General features: G+C 35.9%; 1 protein-coding gene across 4 annotated transcripts in view; it reads left to right on the top strand.

The window, feature by feature from the left end:
* Nucleotides 1-17,013, top strand: part of LOC116170368 (DNA N6-methyl adenine demethylase) — a 126,589-nt gene extending 109,576 nt beyond the window's left edge. For 2 of the 4 annotated variants that reach the window (XM_031486719.1, XM_031486718.1), the window contains 6 exons: nt 1,441-1,593; nt 4,350-4,419; nt 4,589-6,040; nt 6,092-6,231; nt 6,401-7,137; nt 12,754-17,013. In XM_031486719.1, the coding sequence (XP_031342579.1) occupies nt 1,441-1,593; nt 4,350-4,419; nt 4,589-6,040; nt 6,092-6,231; nt 6,401-7,137; nt 12,754-14,131 (3,930 nt within the window). In that variant the 3' untranslated portion in view covers nt 14,132-17,013. The remainder of the gene's footprint in view (nt 1-1,440; nt 1,594-4,349; nt 4,420-4,588; nt 6,041-6,091; nt 6,232-6,400; nt 7,138-12,753) is intronic. The other 2 variants (XM_031486721.1, XM_031486720.1) reach the window with 2 other exon arrangements.
* The last annotated feature ends 353 nt before the right edge of the window (nt 17,014-17,366 follow it).

The following is a 17,366-nucleotide window of genomic DNA, read 5'->3' as shown; positions in this document are numbered from 1 at the left end:
TTTTTATGATACTGGCTAAATGCTATGTGTCTCAGTGGTAGAGCGTTGGGAAGGTCGGGTGTTGTAACCTGGGCTGAGGTGAGAATGTTTCTCGGAATGTTTCATCTGTGGCAGAGATGGGAATTTCTTAGATCAGTTTCGAACATGCTGCCGACGACTCTGAATTAGGTTTTCCTACAGTTTTCCTAACTCGTAAAGTAAATACCGGAGTAGTAATAGAACAACCTCGAGAACAACTTAAGACCTTCTGCACCTCTAAAAGGCAATATGCGGATCACTCTGTAATTGGGAGCCTGTTGAGGACCCAGAACAAGAGAGAGACAATAAATAAATAAATCAAAGATAAATGTTGCAGTGGGTGTACAAATCTTCGCTTCTTGCCAAGAACCTGTACAGTAACATTTTTATCTTTGATTTTGTCAATAGAATTTAAGCAACTTGTGAAAGAGCTTATTGTCCCACTCCAAAAGAAACAGTTTAATAAATACAATTGTAATCTTTGACCTTATTATGAACTAAGTCATTATATCTTACTGTATAGGTACCTACAGTATGAAATAGACCAACGATCGTTTAGTTTAAAACGCGGTTTAAAAATCATCAATTAATCGGTGCCTACGATATTTGTACAGTCATTCTGTTCTCCCCGTCATGCACTTTGTGTTTTCTTGCGTTGAGAAAGGAACGATGATTTTCGGAAAAGAAGGTTTTATACCTGAAATTTTACGGAATTATAAAATATAGTTGTAGTCCTCAAGAGATTTGATTTTTGAACTGCCTGTAATCATTATACCTACTTACCGGCGCATTGTAGCGAGCTTCTCTTTTCTATTGTTAACCAAATTTGACCCATATTGTACGTTTCGCTAACAATAAGGCATTCAAAAATACCGCTAATAATGCGCCTCTGTAGTCTGTATACGGAATTTTGAGATATTGTCTATTTTTACGTTCAACATTCATCACTAGTCAGGTACATTGGTCTTTCTTTTGTTGGTCAAAATCGATTTTTGTAATTTATTACCGAAAGAAAAAAGGTTTTCGGTGGCGAAGACCATTGTATTAAGAATTAATTGATAATTAATTATTATGTACCGCCTAATTTAGATTCTTTGGAGAAATCCGGGAAGCTCCCTGGTTTTTTCGTGTTTGGTCTTCAATTTGTCTTACCAGTTAGGTATTGTGATAGAGCATATTGTGGAAATGTAATGCAGTATACCTACAGGCGCTCTCGTTCTGCTACGTATTTTCAAGAAGAGCGTGTAATAAATCTCTTCATTCATTTTTCAAGAAAATCACTCCTGATTAACGTACACAAAGTAGGCAACATTGCGAACTTTCCGTAAAAAATTGATCAGTTTTGATTAGGTCGTGTGGTTGTGCTTGTGTTGTATTAATAAACAGTCTTAATAATATTACTAAATTTAATTTTTGTTACAGAGCTATCGAGGGCGGAAACCGAGCGGCTCAGTAACGATACCTTCCAGTGCACCGGCTCCAGAACCTAGCGTACCTCCTCCTTCAAGACCTAGTCCTCAACCTGTTCACATGTTGAAACCAGAACAAACAACGCAACAACAGCAGCAACCAATGGTAAGGTTATTTTCGTGCACCTAAATTACAAAAAAAATATCGAGGAAATTATTTATTGTTAAAATGTGGAATAGTAGTTACTGCCCTTTGCTATGTTTGCATGATAAAACGTATCATGAATGTGCGAGAGGGAAAATGATGGCAGGTTCGTCCAGATAGCGAGATATTCGACTAGCTGTAGTGCAGCAAATGTTATTATTTTTCCAATTTTTTTCATTGAAATTCCGAAGATAATGACGCATACTTTCATTTAAGTAAACCGCGTAGTTTCATGGGAATGTTTTTATTATATCTTGGTTTCTATTTATGTATAAAGGGTGACATTCTAGAAGGTGTTTTTCTTTTTATAAGGGGTATATTAAATTGCTTAGGTTAGTTTTGTAGGCGCTTCCTGCCCTAAAATGACCTCGACTATAACAAATATTAATTCCTCCCCCCTTCTAATTGTGACACGTTGTAAATAAGTCTCTGCAAAATTCTTTCTAAAAATACTAGGAAAAATCTCCTTGCCATTTTTAATTTATGTAGATAACAAAAATGCAGTCGTGTATGCCAGATGTGCCGATTTCAAAATATGTAGCTACATAAATAAAATAGGTGCACATTACGTTTTGTAAAACAATACCTTTACATGTCACAGATGAATATACGGCTTTATAATATATCTCCTGCTCTAGCAACTACGAGAGCAACTATTGTGCGCTTTCACATTCCAAATAAACGTTGAGGTACTTTTCCACACATTTCCATCTTAATTTCAGTATCAATGAAAATTTTGTATTCTGTTTGTCCAAATTTCCGGTGCCTTTAAGTATCTATTTGTTTGCCAAATTGTAGTTGATGGGGTTGAAGTAAGTCGCATCACTCGCATCGGAAGAAAACAAGCGAATCAAGACGCCTGTTAGTCTCCAACAGTAGCAAAAGGTACTTCGACAATTACTTCAAGTACAAATATTTGTTGACATTGCGCAGTTTGCGCATGCGCGTATTTAATTTAAACTATATGCGATATGTTTGTCTTTACTAGGAGCGTCTATGGTTAAAACTTCAAAGAAATTTATATAAATAAGAAATCTGCGCATCTGATTTTTTAAGACTGTTTGCAATATGTAAAAAATTGACGTTGAGCAGTTGCGCATGCATTTATGTGATTTTTACTATATGCGGTATGTTTTCCTTTATTAATATCTCCGTAAATAAAAAAAAATTGTGACAGACCTATAAACTACCGAATACAAAGAGAATGAACTAAACATTGGTAAGATATTACAGAGATTGTAACTACATGATTTTCTGTAAAAGAAAATCTTGCTACCATTTTAGAAAATTGTGCGCATAGTCAGAGGTTTAGGAACTAAACTTGGGGGGGGGGGGGGGGGGCAAAAATGATTTGCGGCATAAAACTACATAAAACTGTACGGAAAATTTTTTATTTTCAAATTCGCAAAAACCTAGGATAGATATCAAGTCGAGTTTAGAATTTTTTTGCACCATCTAGTAATAGGAATTTTAGAAATTAAAACAATCTGAAAATTCTCTGCTGTGATTGGTCAGAATGAAATAGCGGAACAAACGTACATTTCGGCACTATTGCAGATGTAGCTCTCAAACGAAACATTTTGGAAAAAAATGTGCAATCCAATGATTCAATGATTTAGGGCATTCTTAATTAAAAAAATCTGCCATTGTATGCGATTTATATGCCTGTTCGCATCTACTTTTAAAATTTCGTATTTTCCTCCCTGTGTCAAAAAGTTTCATGAAATTGTCATAGTCATAGTTACTCCCGCCCTTACTTGCCATTCTATTAAAAATTTTGTTGATTATGAGAGCACATCTCTAAGGGATTTATCGTAAAGATCTCTCATGCCTAAAATTTATTTTATTTATAGTACCCAATGTTAACAGTAAGTACAAAAGAGCTGTGCATTTCTTGTGGATATTCTTACCGCTGTTAGTTTGTGCAAACGCTATCTCCTTTTACAGTTTTTATTTGAAATGAAAATGGTTCAGGACCAAAACAAACATTTGTTAAATACCAAACGTCCGATATGTTGGGGGGTTACGTTCTTCGAAGTAACTACCACGCCGCAATTGGTATAACTTCTCCAATTTTTTTTCTCACCAACGATAACGCATAGAAGGATGCAACTAACGACAAAAGACTAGGTTTTCGGGTATAACCCGACTCTTCTAAGGCACTGGTGCGGAAATCGTACCATGACAACATTAGAATAATTTTTTTAGATAACTTCTAGGTTGTTAGGTCAGGTTTTCATTCATTGTATTATTTTACGTCAATTTTTTTACTAAAATCAGTTGTGCTAAGACGCTTTTCCGTCTATTTTTTGATTTCCGTTTGCTTCACATTTGCTAAATATTCCATTTTTCTCTCGATTTTTCTTAAATCCACGTAGTTCACACGGAAGCACAAAATATCAAATGGAATTGAAAAATTTCAAAACAAAATCTGTAGATCTTTGGGCTTGAAAATTTCAGGAATGCGTTATATACACATCCAAACTCATATCTTGTTTGGATATGTAATAATGTTTCTTTTTTATTGTGATAAATAATGTAATTGTTTCTCATTCCAAAAATTAAAATTGCGCTGTATTGTTTGGATCTCACTCTGGATGGACCGATCACAGTGTACTTGTACATTGCCACTTTTGTGGTATATTTTGCTCACATATTAAAGAGCCAATATCTGGATTATTACAACATACAAAACTAATAATGTTTATTGTTTTCAGACACCAATGCCCTTCTACGCTGACCCAAATAGGTTTACAACACCTGTATGGCAAGCAGATCCTACACAAGGTATATTTTATTGCTAAAGGAGTAGTTTTGGTATTTTATTACGCATGAAAGATAAAAATTTATTGTCGTTTACGAAAGATCATTTTTCATTGGAATTTAGTTCAAATAAGTAGGTCAACTTGCATGATAAGTATGGATATACATAATATATGTGTTTTTTAATTTACAGGTTGGACGCAAGGGCAATTTATTCAACAAATCGCGGCTCCTGCTCAACCAGCTTTGGAAGGGTATCCGCAGCAATATTCCAATGGTATATACCAGACGACGTTTCAGCAGCCAGCCGGATTTGAGGCAAACACGTTTTATGCAGGCGCCGTGCAAGTACTAACGAGACCTCCGAGTGCGGCGAATCAAACGCAACAACTAACGCCTCGTCCCAACGGAAGCTATTCCCACACCCCTAGTCCTCAACCACAGCAAACAAACCAAAGAACTAACATATCTGGACAATATCAGCAAGACTATAATACGAATAATCAAAATTATGTAGCGCCCGCCACAACACCAACCGGTACAGTAGATAGTTCCCAGTCGGGAGTGTTATCGAGACCTAGTTCGGTAAATAGTACCGGGAATGTATCGGGAAATAGTCAGAACTTTCAAACGCAGCACGCCGGTAATTTTACGCCAAATTCCAGCTCAAACTTTAGTCCAGTTTCAAATACTTCCACAAGTTTTGTTAACAGTAATATGAGTACAAGTTCGGGAAACGCGATGCCTGGGTATCCTCCGGTGAGCAGCCACCCGCAGGCAGCTTCACACAACTATAGTGGTGGATACCCAGGCAACGAAAACAGCGGGCAGGTAAACTCAATAGAAAGCCCTCACAATGAAAGTAATCAGCATTGGTCACCAAGCTCTGATGGGAACTTATGGGAACAAAGTGTTATTCAACAAACTTGCAATAATCAAAGTGCCAAATCCGACCAGAATGGTATACAATACGCGCAAAATAGTGTTACACCTCAAAATGTAATTATTATTAAAACCGAACCAATAGATTTTATGCTTCAAAACGATCAGAAATCCAACGATGAACAAATTACTCATCAAATGCAAGCTGCCGTAGAGCAACAATTTTCACAAGCAGACCGGGTTAATTTAAACTCGAGGCTGAAAACGATGATTTTGCAGAAACAACAACAGCAGATAGAACACAAGTTGGAAGAAGCACAAAAGATTGAACAAAACAAGACCGGTCATTTTTTATTGTATAGCCACCATCGTCGCCCTATAATTTTAGGCGGCGGTGGTGGCGTACCGAAACCCTCGATCTTGACCAAGTTGAAACAGATACGGTACACTTCTCCGACAATCACCAACAGCCCCATCCAACAATATATTGAAAACGAAATCAAATCAAAACTAAAGACACCTACAAAAATCGTTTCTCCGGAGAGCACCGAATTCAAAGCATATCAGAAACCCGTTCAACCGAATGACCACACAATTCTTCCCAAAAAGATTGACAACACACCGAGAACTCCCAATGTGTATCCGAAACATTTTGTTGACTCCGAAAAACAAAAGCCGACTGTGGGCTTAGAAATACCGCCATGCAATTGTCTTCCTCCGAACCATTTCGTACCAGAACCTGGCGGTTATTACACGCATTTGGGTAATGGCAACATTGGTGTAATGTGCCTTCTTACTATCTTTTTTGGCATAGGTTGTTCCGACAGCTTACCCAGTTTACGGAAGGATCTCGAAGATCGAACGGGCGTGCAAGGAAGTGCCATTCGTATTGAGAAGGTGTGCTACACAGGAAAAGAGGGAAAAACACCACAAGGGTGTCCGATAGCTAAATGGGTAAGTGTATATTTTGAATCGATAGTAAAAAGATGTGTGCTTTCTCAGCAGTAAAAATTTAGAAATTACACTTCCCCCTTACATATAAGATTTACCGCCACTTGAGGCAAGTCTGGACACACCAATAATCAGATATGTATAAGGATTAATAGCAACATATTATTTGCAGATTATTCGACGAGCCAGCTATGAAGAGAAATATCTGATTATAGTTAAACAAAGACTGGGACATTGCTGTTTTGCGGCCATTATAGTCGTGTGTATTGTTGCATGGGATGGTGTCGTACGAGGAGATGCAGATACTATATACGACATGTTGCGTTATAAATTAAACAAATTTGGACTTCCAACTAACAGAAGGTGCGCCACGAACGATCCCCGCACGTGCGCCTGTCAAGGTTTAGACCCGGACAATTGCGGGGCCAGTTTCTCTTTCGGATGCTCTTGGAGTATGTATTACAACGGATGCAAATACGCGCGATCTAAAGTGATCAGGAAGTTTCGATTGAGCGTGAGGTCGGAGGAGGACGAAATCGAAGAACGCATGCAAAATTTAGCGACGTATCTAAGCCCCATGTATAAAAATCTGGCGCCTGACTCATTTCGAAATCAATGCGAGTTTGAAGATGTAGCGTCAGATTGTCGGTTGGGTTTGAAACCCGGGCGCCCGTTTTCTGGCGTGACTGCGTGTTTGGATTTCTGCGCACATTCACATAAAGATAGTCACAATATGAACAATGGATGTACAGTTGTGGTAACATTGACGAAGCACAGAGATCTTTCCAAACCGGAGGATGAGCAGCTGCATGTTTTGCCATTGTATGTTATTGATAGTACGGACGAATTTGGTTCAAGGGAGGAACAAGAAAGAAAAGTTGTTCATGGTAGCATTGAAGTTTTGCACAAGTAAGTTTCTAGGTAATATATTCATAGTATCGAATAGAAAATTTAGTCAACAATTGATGAAATTATCTGTTTCTGAAAATCCAATACAGTGTATTGAACGGTTTATAGATGTCATATTTGCACTTTACTTGAATACTTTTATTTCAATTTTCTCATTCCCATGGTCGTTCATTCTTAAATAGTCACATTTTAAATCCCCAGTAGTCCAGTAGATCTATGCATTGCTGTGTGCAGTGACATGCGGTGCCTACGACGCTCACAAAGTGTCTATCCAGGTAGCTCTCCCACAAGAAAAATACTTATATTGACCTAAATTTCTCAATATTGAGAGACTCGGTGGCGTCTCTGGGACGCATTTTGAATTCGAATAAACAGACAATGAAACAAAATTAAAACAAAATTTCCAAAAGGAAAAACACAACACCGACATACAAATGCAAATGGAACGAACTAACTTAGTTTTTATTTCGCATTTTTTATTCTCATATACAGAATGTTCCATTATTATTTTGGGTGACCAAAATAACGTCTACACGACCGTTGTTTATACAACAGTATACCTACCTAGACTTTTTAGATTGTAGGTTGTGTGATATAAAAGGTCCTTCTTGCTTTCCATTCTGGTGAAAAAGTTATACAATGCAGAGTGCATAAATAAAAATTCTAAGTTTTGATTTTGTTGAGCAAAATAAACTATCAAAGATGAAAGATTTATACCATAGGTTGCGAATGAAGGGAACGGATTTTATTTAAAACATAGTTTTAAATGAGAGTGCGCACAACTGTCTGAAGAGCAGCGATCGGCAGCGCCTTTTTCTGTTTCTTCGCATAAAGTAGAAATTAGAAACACATCTTCCTCATAAGAGGACACAATTCTTGAATGAAGATTAGGATAACAGATGACAGAGTGCCGCTACGCGTCGCTTTGGTGCAGCGCGCTCTATGTGCGTATAGGCACGGAAATGCGCTGCCGTGCGCTTCGCGCCGCTTCGTCTTCATGCGCCAATTTTGCTACACTTTGTATCCGCATCTCTCTTCGGATATGGCTGCTGTCGTATGAATTTTTGCATTGTCAAAACATGGAAATGGAAATCCACTAGGAAGATTTTACTTTCTTCATCGCAATGATGACAAACTGACATGATTAAAGTGAATTGTATTAAAACATTTCAATGATTAAAACACAACATAATCTCCTTACGCTGTTGTCACATTTGTTAATGAGTTTGGCAAGCATGTACTGTATGTCCAGAAACAGTAAGCACTATACTGCATGTGGAACTTGGAAGTGCGAGTCTTGGGCCACCTCCATTATAGGGCATTGAAGCATCCCAGCTAGCTTGACAATCTCTTCATTTCTGGAGATTGTTTGAGAAGGTTGTAGTAGTTGAAATTTTTCCATGCCGTAAATGAAGGGGATTACCGTTTGCTTTACATCTACCATTGCTGGAAGAGTGCGCCCAATAATACATAAAATATAAATTAAAAATTTGATCTTTTCGGCACGTATAGCACCCGTTGATGGTCTGACTTTTGCTCCTGGTTTGTTGTGGTTGTCGGTTTCCAGTGTGTAACGTTCTTAGTTGTTCCTCAGCAGACTTTGAAAATGTTGACTTACCCTGTACTTACAGTTGGCAACTCTCCGGAACAAATACATGCAGCGCCATCTAACTTTCGTTGTCAAAATCTCTGACGTTTCGCGCCACTTTCAAATTTCAGTAGCATTCCTACGTTGTCTGTTTACTATGGCGGTCTTTTATGTGTTGGAATGCAAGACATAATCGGGAAGGGAAATAAATAAAAGGCAAAATTTTTTAGCGTCCGAAGGGAATAAGAAAAATAGTATAACACAAGAAATAAATAAACCACAGCAAAAAAGTACAAACAGAAATACGAAAATAAACATAAAAAAAGAAACATACAGCAAAAAATCAGACTGCATGAGGTTCTTCTTTTCCATGGAAATAAATAATTAATCCAAACATACAGGGCAACACCACTCTTTTCTTAAATCACTGTGGATTAAGTGACTGGGCCCCAGATTGCATGTGATGTAGGTACATCTCGCGTTGTCTTATAAGATACTATCTTTCCAGAAGTGGTTTTCCACCTCGGCAACGACATGGCACATTTGGCTGTTAGAATGGCGGGAGTTTCACGTGTATCGAACAGAGCTCTCTCTTTGCATTACCTTCATGGTCACCTGTACCTGTGGGAGCGGAATTTTGGTGGCGCCCTCATGGTCTGCTCTTGCTGAGATACACACATGAGTGGTCACCAATTGTTGGGATTGAACATATTAGGGTCGCTTGGGTTGTAGACAAGCTTTAAAGGCCCTTACTATGGGAAGCCAAGAGCAAAATGTTTTCTCAAGTCGAGTTATCTTCATTAGTCTGTAGCTATGGAGCTTTTACTATTTATTTGTAAGTGAGTGTAAATGCTAGTATAATTATGTAGGTATAATGGTTGTACTTCATGCGTCCTAGCGGCGCAATTTGGTTTTATTTCAAAACAACAAAACCAATGAAATCTTTTCAGGAACATAGTTCCAAAAAGGTCATAAAGGGTTCTGATACTATAAATCTAGTTTATTTTCAAACGTTGTTTAACTGTAGTTATAGCGACAGTTTTATGAAGGTTTAAGTGTCACTTTTTTTACACCTATTTTGAGCGGCGTATAAAGGTGGGTTCATAGCTCTCCGTTCTTACGTTTCCGTTTGTCCGTTAGCCAATCAGAAGACAGCAAATTTTTAAATCGTACGTCGTCCGTTTACGACGGAAAAGTTGGTTGAAATTGAACATTTACGTTTCCGTTGTTCCGTTTTTAACAAGAGTGAGGTTATGTTTGGTACGTTAACAGTGTTCGCCTATTCGTTCTTCACGGTAATAATCAGATAGCAATGTGCTCTTACTTTCGTACCATTTTTACATACTGAAAATCACGGAGGGTACAGTACAAAATAAAATTTAGGTTATGGTTATACGTTGCAAATGTACAATGTGGACGGATTGCTATGAACCTTAATAAAATGCATTATCCGTTTGACAGACCAACGCAACGGATGAACGGAGAGCTATGAACCCACCTTTAGTGTTATACTCCGGCGGCGTATAACATTTATACGCCATTCTAGTGAAAACAAAATACGCACTTAGCATTTACGTCCACGAACTTTATATTTCTATTTATCAAATCAAACCTTTTCTGAAGAAAATTCTACTTGACGTTAAAATTAAACGTGCAATTATTTAAAGTGGCATTTTGTAACATTGGGTTTGTACTGGGTTCTGAAATCTTCCCGAAATCTTTATGAATTTTCACTGTATCATGCAAAAGGATCTTGGTGACAATGTCTTCTTTATTCTATAACGATTCTTCGATAGGTACCCTGCAGCAACTGCATCAGATTTCCACCCTCCATGTTTGTGTTAAACAGGTAATATCACCTCTGCAATCTGCCAACACAGTTGAAGAAGTCCTCCTCAAGAAATGACCAGTACATTCCTTCCCATTTGGTATCTTGAAGTATATAGGACCATCTCGGTACCGTAGACGGTAGATAACTGCTTTACAAAAATCGAAAATTGTCAAGAGTACTTTAGTGAAATTGTCATTTTGAGTTATACTGTAGTCATGGATACAAAGCAATGTTATGCTGATATTATTTGCGGTACCTATTGAGTGCATCTTTACCCATTTCCTACATTATATGTAAAATGACGTTTGAAAATAAAATATAGTATTTCATTCGAAGTATAAGTTACTTTATGTGACTCGTATGAATTTAACTCGCCTCGCTACGCTCGGCGTTTAAACTTTCATACTCAGTCACATAAAGTGTAACTTATACTCCTAATAAAATAAACATCTATTTATTACATTTAGCACAGAAACACTAGATGTAAGATACGAGGTAACATATCCTATAGATGCTGTTCCCGTTACCTAAATAGTTTTGAACCTTATAATGATCTTAGGGCTCCAGCAGGACCAGCAACAACTAAAACTGACATAACACACACAAATAGAAGAAATGAATGAACTACAAAATGCAAGAGAATAATACATAAATCAAACATCCCAAATCATATAAAAATCAGGTAATCGAGTCAAAATCAGTAAAACAAATTAGTAAAAATGTGTCATAGTTAGGGGTACGTAAATTTCGTATTTACGAAATACACGCGATAAAAGCGAAATTTGCAATATATCAGCGATAAATTCGAAATTTGTACATAATTGTAATAACTGCGAAATTTAATTATCGCGCCTTGTTTTGATCACTCCAGAGAGTGGGAGAGGGAGGCGGCGCGGCGCGTGCGGTGCGACCGACTGTCCATCTGAAGCAGCGGTCGTGTCCACATCATCTTTGAATACAAGTCAAACATCGGAAAGTTTCGAGAAAATTCCATTCTTCAAAGATGTACCACAGGAAGAACTGATAGATGGGTAGGTATACTCATTTTCATCGGAAACTGCTTCAAATTGTCAGCCAAGGAACTACTGTTGATGTAATGCAGATTTTAATAGCTACAAAATTGTGCTACCCTCACTTTGCGAAAGCAGCTATTCAAAGCCTCAATAGTCCAACCAATAGTGTGGATGCGGAAAGGTATTTTAGTATGTATAACATTGTTATAAATGATCGGAGGCAACGTCTAAAAGACGATAATGTGGAGACCACTACAATGCTAGCCTTTAATTAAATTTTTTCTTGTAATTGTTTTTTTTGTTTATGCGAAATAAATGCGAAATTTTGGTTTTTCAAATTTTATAAATGCGAAATTTTGGATTTTTATTTGCGAAATTTACGTACCCCTAGTCATAGTAAATACAAATGCTAAACAGATAAATCAATTCTAAGGTCAATGTAGACTCATAAAATGATGAATTGCACATACATAAAAAAAACCATATTAAAAGGGCATGGCTCTACTACATCGGCTACCATTATTTTAACATGAAATGTACTATGTAAAAATGCCAGCAGTATTCATGTTAAAGTCAATTATCATGCAAGTAAAATCCACATACATGAAGAAAAGTTTATTAGATGATCCTCCTTATCTCACTGCTAAGACACAAATGCTGCAGTCCACACGAGATCAGATAGCACGTAACTGTATGAAGTACTTCCTCCATGGTTTTACATACAGGGCAACCTCACACTGATCTACTTCAACGTGAACACAATAATTAATAAAATAATATAAAGGCATAACAACCTGTACAGTATAATAAATAAACTTTATTCAGTAACTGTACACATAAAACAAAACATTGAGAGAACCTGGTACGTGTACACACTTTTCTTGCCATCAGAATGGAGTTACTGGCGCTCACTTTCTACCAAGCTTTTTTGGAAAATCCCTATTCTTTGACATTGTGCAGAAGGATCTCGTGAATTTACTTTCGCTGTAAAGTGGGTTGTCTATTGGTAGGGGTATGCCACCACAACCTCGTCAATTTGACAAATAGAAATTGTGTGTTTATTTGGATTAGACAAATTTTTAATAGGGGTATCACATTTTGTGAATGGGTTTGTAATATTAACAATTAGAATAAATAACGGGGTATAAGCAGAGTAAAATGTCTAATGTATGTATTTGTTTTAGATATGAATGTGAAGTGCGAGTAAGAAACATTCCACAACCAACATGTCGTCGAAGCGGTAAAAAACGAAAAGAAGAAGCTTTGGACAAAGTCAAAAATTCCACTCCGCTTAAAAAAGAAAATGTTACATCGGCAAATAATACTTCTGTAAACTGTGAATCGCCGAAGCTGAAAACGCCAACAAAGCAATTGCAGAGTAATCATGTTTCAAGTACTGTAATTGATTACGGTGGTTATTCTCCTTGGGGGTATGAGAGCAATTTATATTATAATCCCAATAATACTAACACTAACGATCATTCCTCGATACATTCTTCCGTTACTAACGATATTTATTATCAGCATAATAAATTTAGGAACGCGGAGGCGCTTCGAAATTTTGCTAGTAGAATTGACGAAAACGTTACTATGCGATCGTATAAACAACCTGAGACTGCCTTAAATTTAACATATCCACCTGATTCACGTAAGATTTACCACGAAACATCGCCTCGTTCACAACAAAATACTGCCATACGTAGGGATCACTTTCCACGCGATGATCCATCACAAAGTCATTACAGTTTAAGTACATATCACCCCTCAAGCCTGCCAGATCATAACTATACGAACGTAAATAACTACCTCCATCCTTCTAATCAAAATGTGGGTTTTAACATCAGTAAAACGCAAATTCTGCCATCTTTCAAGTATATCAAAAAATCTACCAGTCTGGGCGATCCTTTCTCAAACTACAATTTTTCTCCGGAAAACAGCACGAATTCCTCTCACTTGTACGCGCAAAATCCGTTTGACGACTCAAGTGATTTTTATCAGAACAGTTACGATTATGAGAGTTATTCGAGCTCGTGTCCATCCCCATCAAATTGGTCTTCACCTCAGACTCCTCCGAACTGGTCACCTTTCAACTGGCCCAGTAATGAGTTGCCCAAAACGAAAGTCTTAGGTCAAGTTACTGACATTATCGACAACAGTGAGTGTTTTAATGACTCGCAGGTTGGAGGCGTCGCCATCGCTCTAACGCATGGCAGTGTTTTGTTTGAATGCGCGAAGCACGAGTTGCACGCAACGACTGCTTTAAAAAATCCCAATAGAAAGTCGCCGGCTCGTATTTCTTTAGTATTCTACCAGCATAGGAATATGAATAAATCGAAACACGGTTGGGATGAACACGAGGAAAAGATGCGATTGAAAAAGTTAGACTCGTTAGGCGCAAATGAGAAACACGTAGACGAATTTCCGTTTATTTTATCGAATGATTTGACATCAAAATTCATGCGTTTAAGTGTCCCGACCATGACTACTGTATCTGTCACGACAGTATTTCCAATGTACCCTTGTATGGTTACAGGTCCATACCAAGAGGGCGTTAGAGGATAACGTTTGCTAATCTATTTATTCAACGATTTTGCCTAACATAACCTGAGAGATTTGCAGATTCGACCAGACGAGCTAATATGCAAGTTCCTTTTATATGTAAATATCGAGGACTATTTACATTTAGGACGCTAAATTTGTATGTACTTACTGTTACGGTTCCCATTTTTTATTGTGATTATTTTACAAAATGACAAAATTGTGTATTAGCCTCGACCTGCAACTCTTACCTCCTTGATATGACAAAATTATTTGGAGATATTACATCTTGCAAAGCATTTCGTGCGATTGCCTATGGAATTTGTCCAACAATAGTGCCTATATGATCTCAGAGCCAGTTTCCGAATACAACAAACAGTACAAAGCTACAATTCCATACTAACACATTAACATTTGCGTATATATATATTGACTGATAAAGTCAAAAGTCATGTAGGTTGTACGATTTAGTGCGTAGCTCTTATTTAACAGTAGGTATTTATTAGTTAATTTATGTTTAGATAGTTGAATCATTTATAGTTGATTTTAAAGAAGGCATTTTATTATTTGAATTATTGTTTTATAGACTTTATATTTGTATCTATCCGATACAAAGTGGTGTTCATTTATGTATGTATAGCGTACTGACAAAGCTAATATAAATTTTTAATTATTTTTAAGGTAAAACGTTCTCGAACCTGTTTTAAAAGTTCACGATATCCCATTTCAGTGGTATTTTTAAGTTTATTTGCAACCACTCTAAAGAAATAGGTTTTTTGTTCATACAAATCGTTGAATAACTGATTTAAATGAGGCAATAGTGCTTACTGTTGCAATCTACATTTGTTTTTAATCATTTACAGTTTTCTACATGTGGATAACTAAATATTGGTTCAGACGCTGCAGAAAAAATGTAGATGATCGATGTCACATGCAGGTTACCAACTTTAGGCGTTTTAGTGAACAATCGGAACCCTTTTCCAAAATTTTGCTTCAATTTTTAATATCGATTTTATTTTTCACCGTTTTTATGGATAACAATGCTGCATATTTACTGAAATGATACCTACCAAAAATGAAAAACCAAATATTTATTGCGTAATAATAATAATTTGAAAGAAGATATATAACACATATACCTCTAACGTATATATTAAATATCTAAAGTATTTTTTTAAAACTACCTTAACAATTGTGCCATTAAAATTAACAAAAAAATCGTGTAAGAAATTTACTCATACGTTGAAATTTATCATTCTGTGTTACTGTTAAATCTCAAGTTGAAAAAGTTGCAGCATTTTATCTGTGCTCACCTCGAAACTCTTTGTTTATAAAATTGCAAATTATAATATTAAATGTTGTAAATAAGGTTTTGTATACTCACATTTTAGAATAATAAATTTCATTCCAAGACAGTGAGTTGCTGAAGTTGTAAAAATGATCAAAAATAAAACGGCTGTAGTTGTACAGTGTCACACGTGACTAATAACCATGATCAAATATTACAGTACTTCTAGTATTTTTATATTGTTTCACAAAATATAGAAATATATAATATAGTAAATGCAATAGACTTTTATAAGCTTCGCTTCTTGCTGTATAGACTTTTTGTATGTGACTCAAATTACTAATATTTTAATGGTGTGGAAAAGAATTCCTGTTGAAATTTTTATAAAGTTTATTTTAGAAACAAATTATCGCAGTGCATATCGATACGGATGTATATACATATATTTATTTTTTAAAGTTTCTAAACAAGATACGAATTTTAGTACTTTTTTAATTAAACTTGTTGGAAACAAACAGCACGATCGATAAATTACGATGGCGGATTTTCATTGCGATAATTTGTTTTTGATAAAATATTTAGCTGTGCATATTTATTATTGTGTGTTTATAATGATAGGGTTGTCCCTCTGTAGTCTAAAAATATATTTTTGACAAAGCAAGATAAATATTTATAGTATTCTTGATACGCCTATCGAATACATAATTGTAAAGTATTAGTCATGTCTCGGTTAAGATAAAGGATTTTAACTTTAAAACACACTTTAGTGTTTGATGCCAAAAATTTAATTAAGATGGTCGAAGTTGTACATTGTCATTATTTTCTCTTCCATTCATTCTAACTGGCAGCCACATGCTCTTTTCACACTGAACCCTTTTCATATATTTATACGGAAGTACTTCATAGTATTTTAGTATTTAGCATATGCACTTGTTTCAATAACAGTTCTTAGACAGATTCTATTTTCTCGTAGTCTTCACTAAATTGTGTCTTAAAAACTGTTTACGAAATCACTCCAGTTTTGTTAAAAATCTTATTACTTGTGGAATATGTGATCAATGACATATCATCATATTGTTTGTAGAGCGCTTTTTGGATTATGAAATTGTGGCTGTTAATGATTTTTAAATTTGAAGTTACCAAAAGAAGAAACAATCATTCGTTCAGTTACCATCTTTTCTCGTTATCCTTTTTCTTACGACGATTTTTAACAAAACTACTATCACTATACCAAATATGTTAGATTAGACTATTTGATTGTAAATATTTTTTTACATAAGTTTAAGAGGTGTTCCATTGAAAAGAAAATGCAATGACGTTTGTGTATTATGAAAGTAATGAAAAGACTTTTATTATAATAGGGTATCGTGCATTCTAAAACAATCACGCATTGTAAATCTCATCATTTGCATCCATTTATATCTAGCAATATTCATACTTTGGAATCTACTAGTAATAACCTGGTACCCTATAAATATAAAAATTATGAACCAAAAGAATACAATCTTTTGAGTAATATGTAATTTCTAGTTTTAGAATTTTTTTAGTTTAGTATTAAGTAAACAAAATACGTGTATTGTCTTGTGAATACTATTTAATATATAAACATACTTTTAAATGTGTTTTATTTTAATAATCCTTCAAATTTTGGATCATCGATACATCATCATCCTTGTTCGAGTTTATCTGGAAAAGTCCAGTGTATTTTTGACATGTGCGCCAGTAAGCTAATTATCCTGAAATGGTCGCATTTTTCTCTGCTTTTTTCGGGATCATAATCAATCTACTTTTTGAAAGTCGTCCAGCATCTGCCCTGTCTCGTATATACTATTTGTTAGTTTAAAGAGCCTATCCTGCACTTTTGTTCCCTAGTGTTTTATTAACTCTTCTGATACTGCATCTGCTCCTGTTCCTTTTTTTTTCTACTCCTAACCTAACATCTCCAGCTACCTTCCTCAGTCCTGAACTAAT

This window comes from Photinus pyralis, unplaced genomic scaffold (genome assembly GCF_008802855.1).
Source record: "Photinus pyralis isolate 1611_PpyrPB1 unplaced genomic scaffold, Ppyr1.3 Ppyr1.4_LG5, whole genome shotgun sequence".
NCBI classification, from domain to species: Eukaryota; Metazoa; Arthropoda; class Insecta; order Coleoptera; family Lampyridae; genus Photinus; species Photinus pyralis.
Note: the sequence above shows the minus strand (reverse complement) of the source record. Positions and strands in the feature narration are given on the sequence as shown.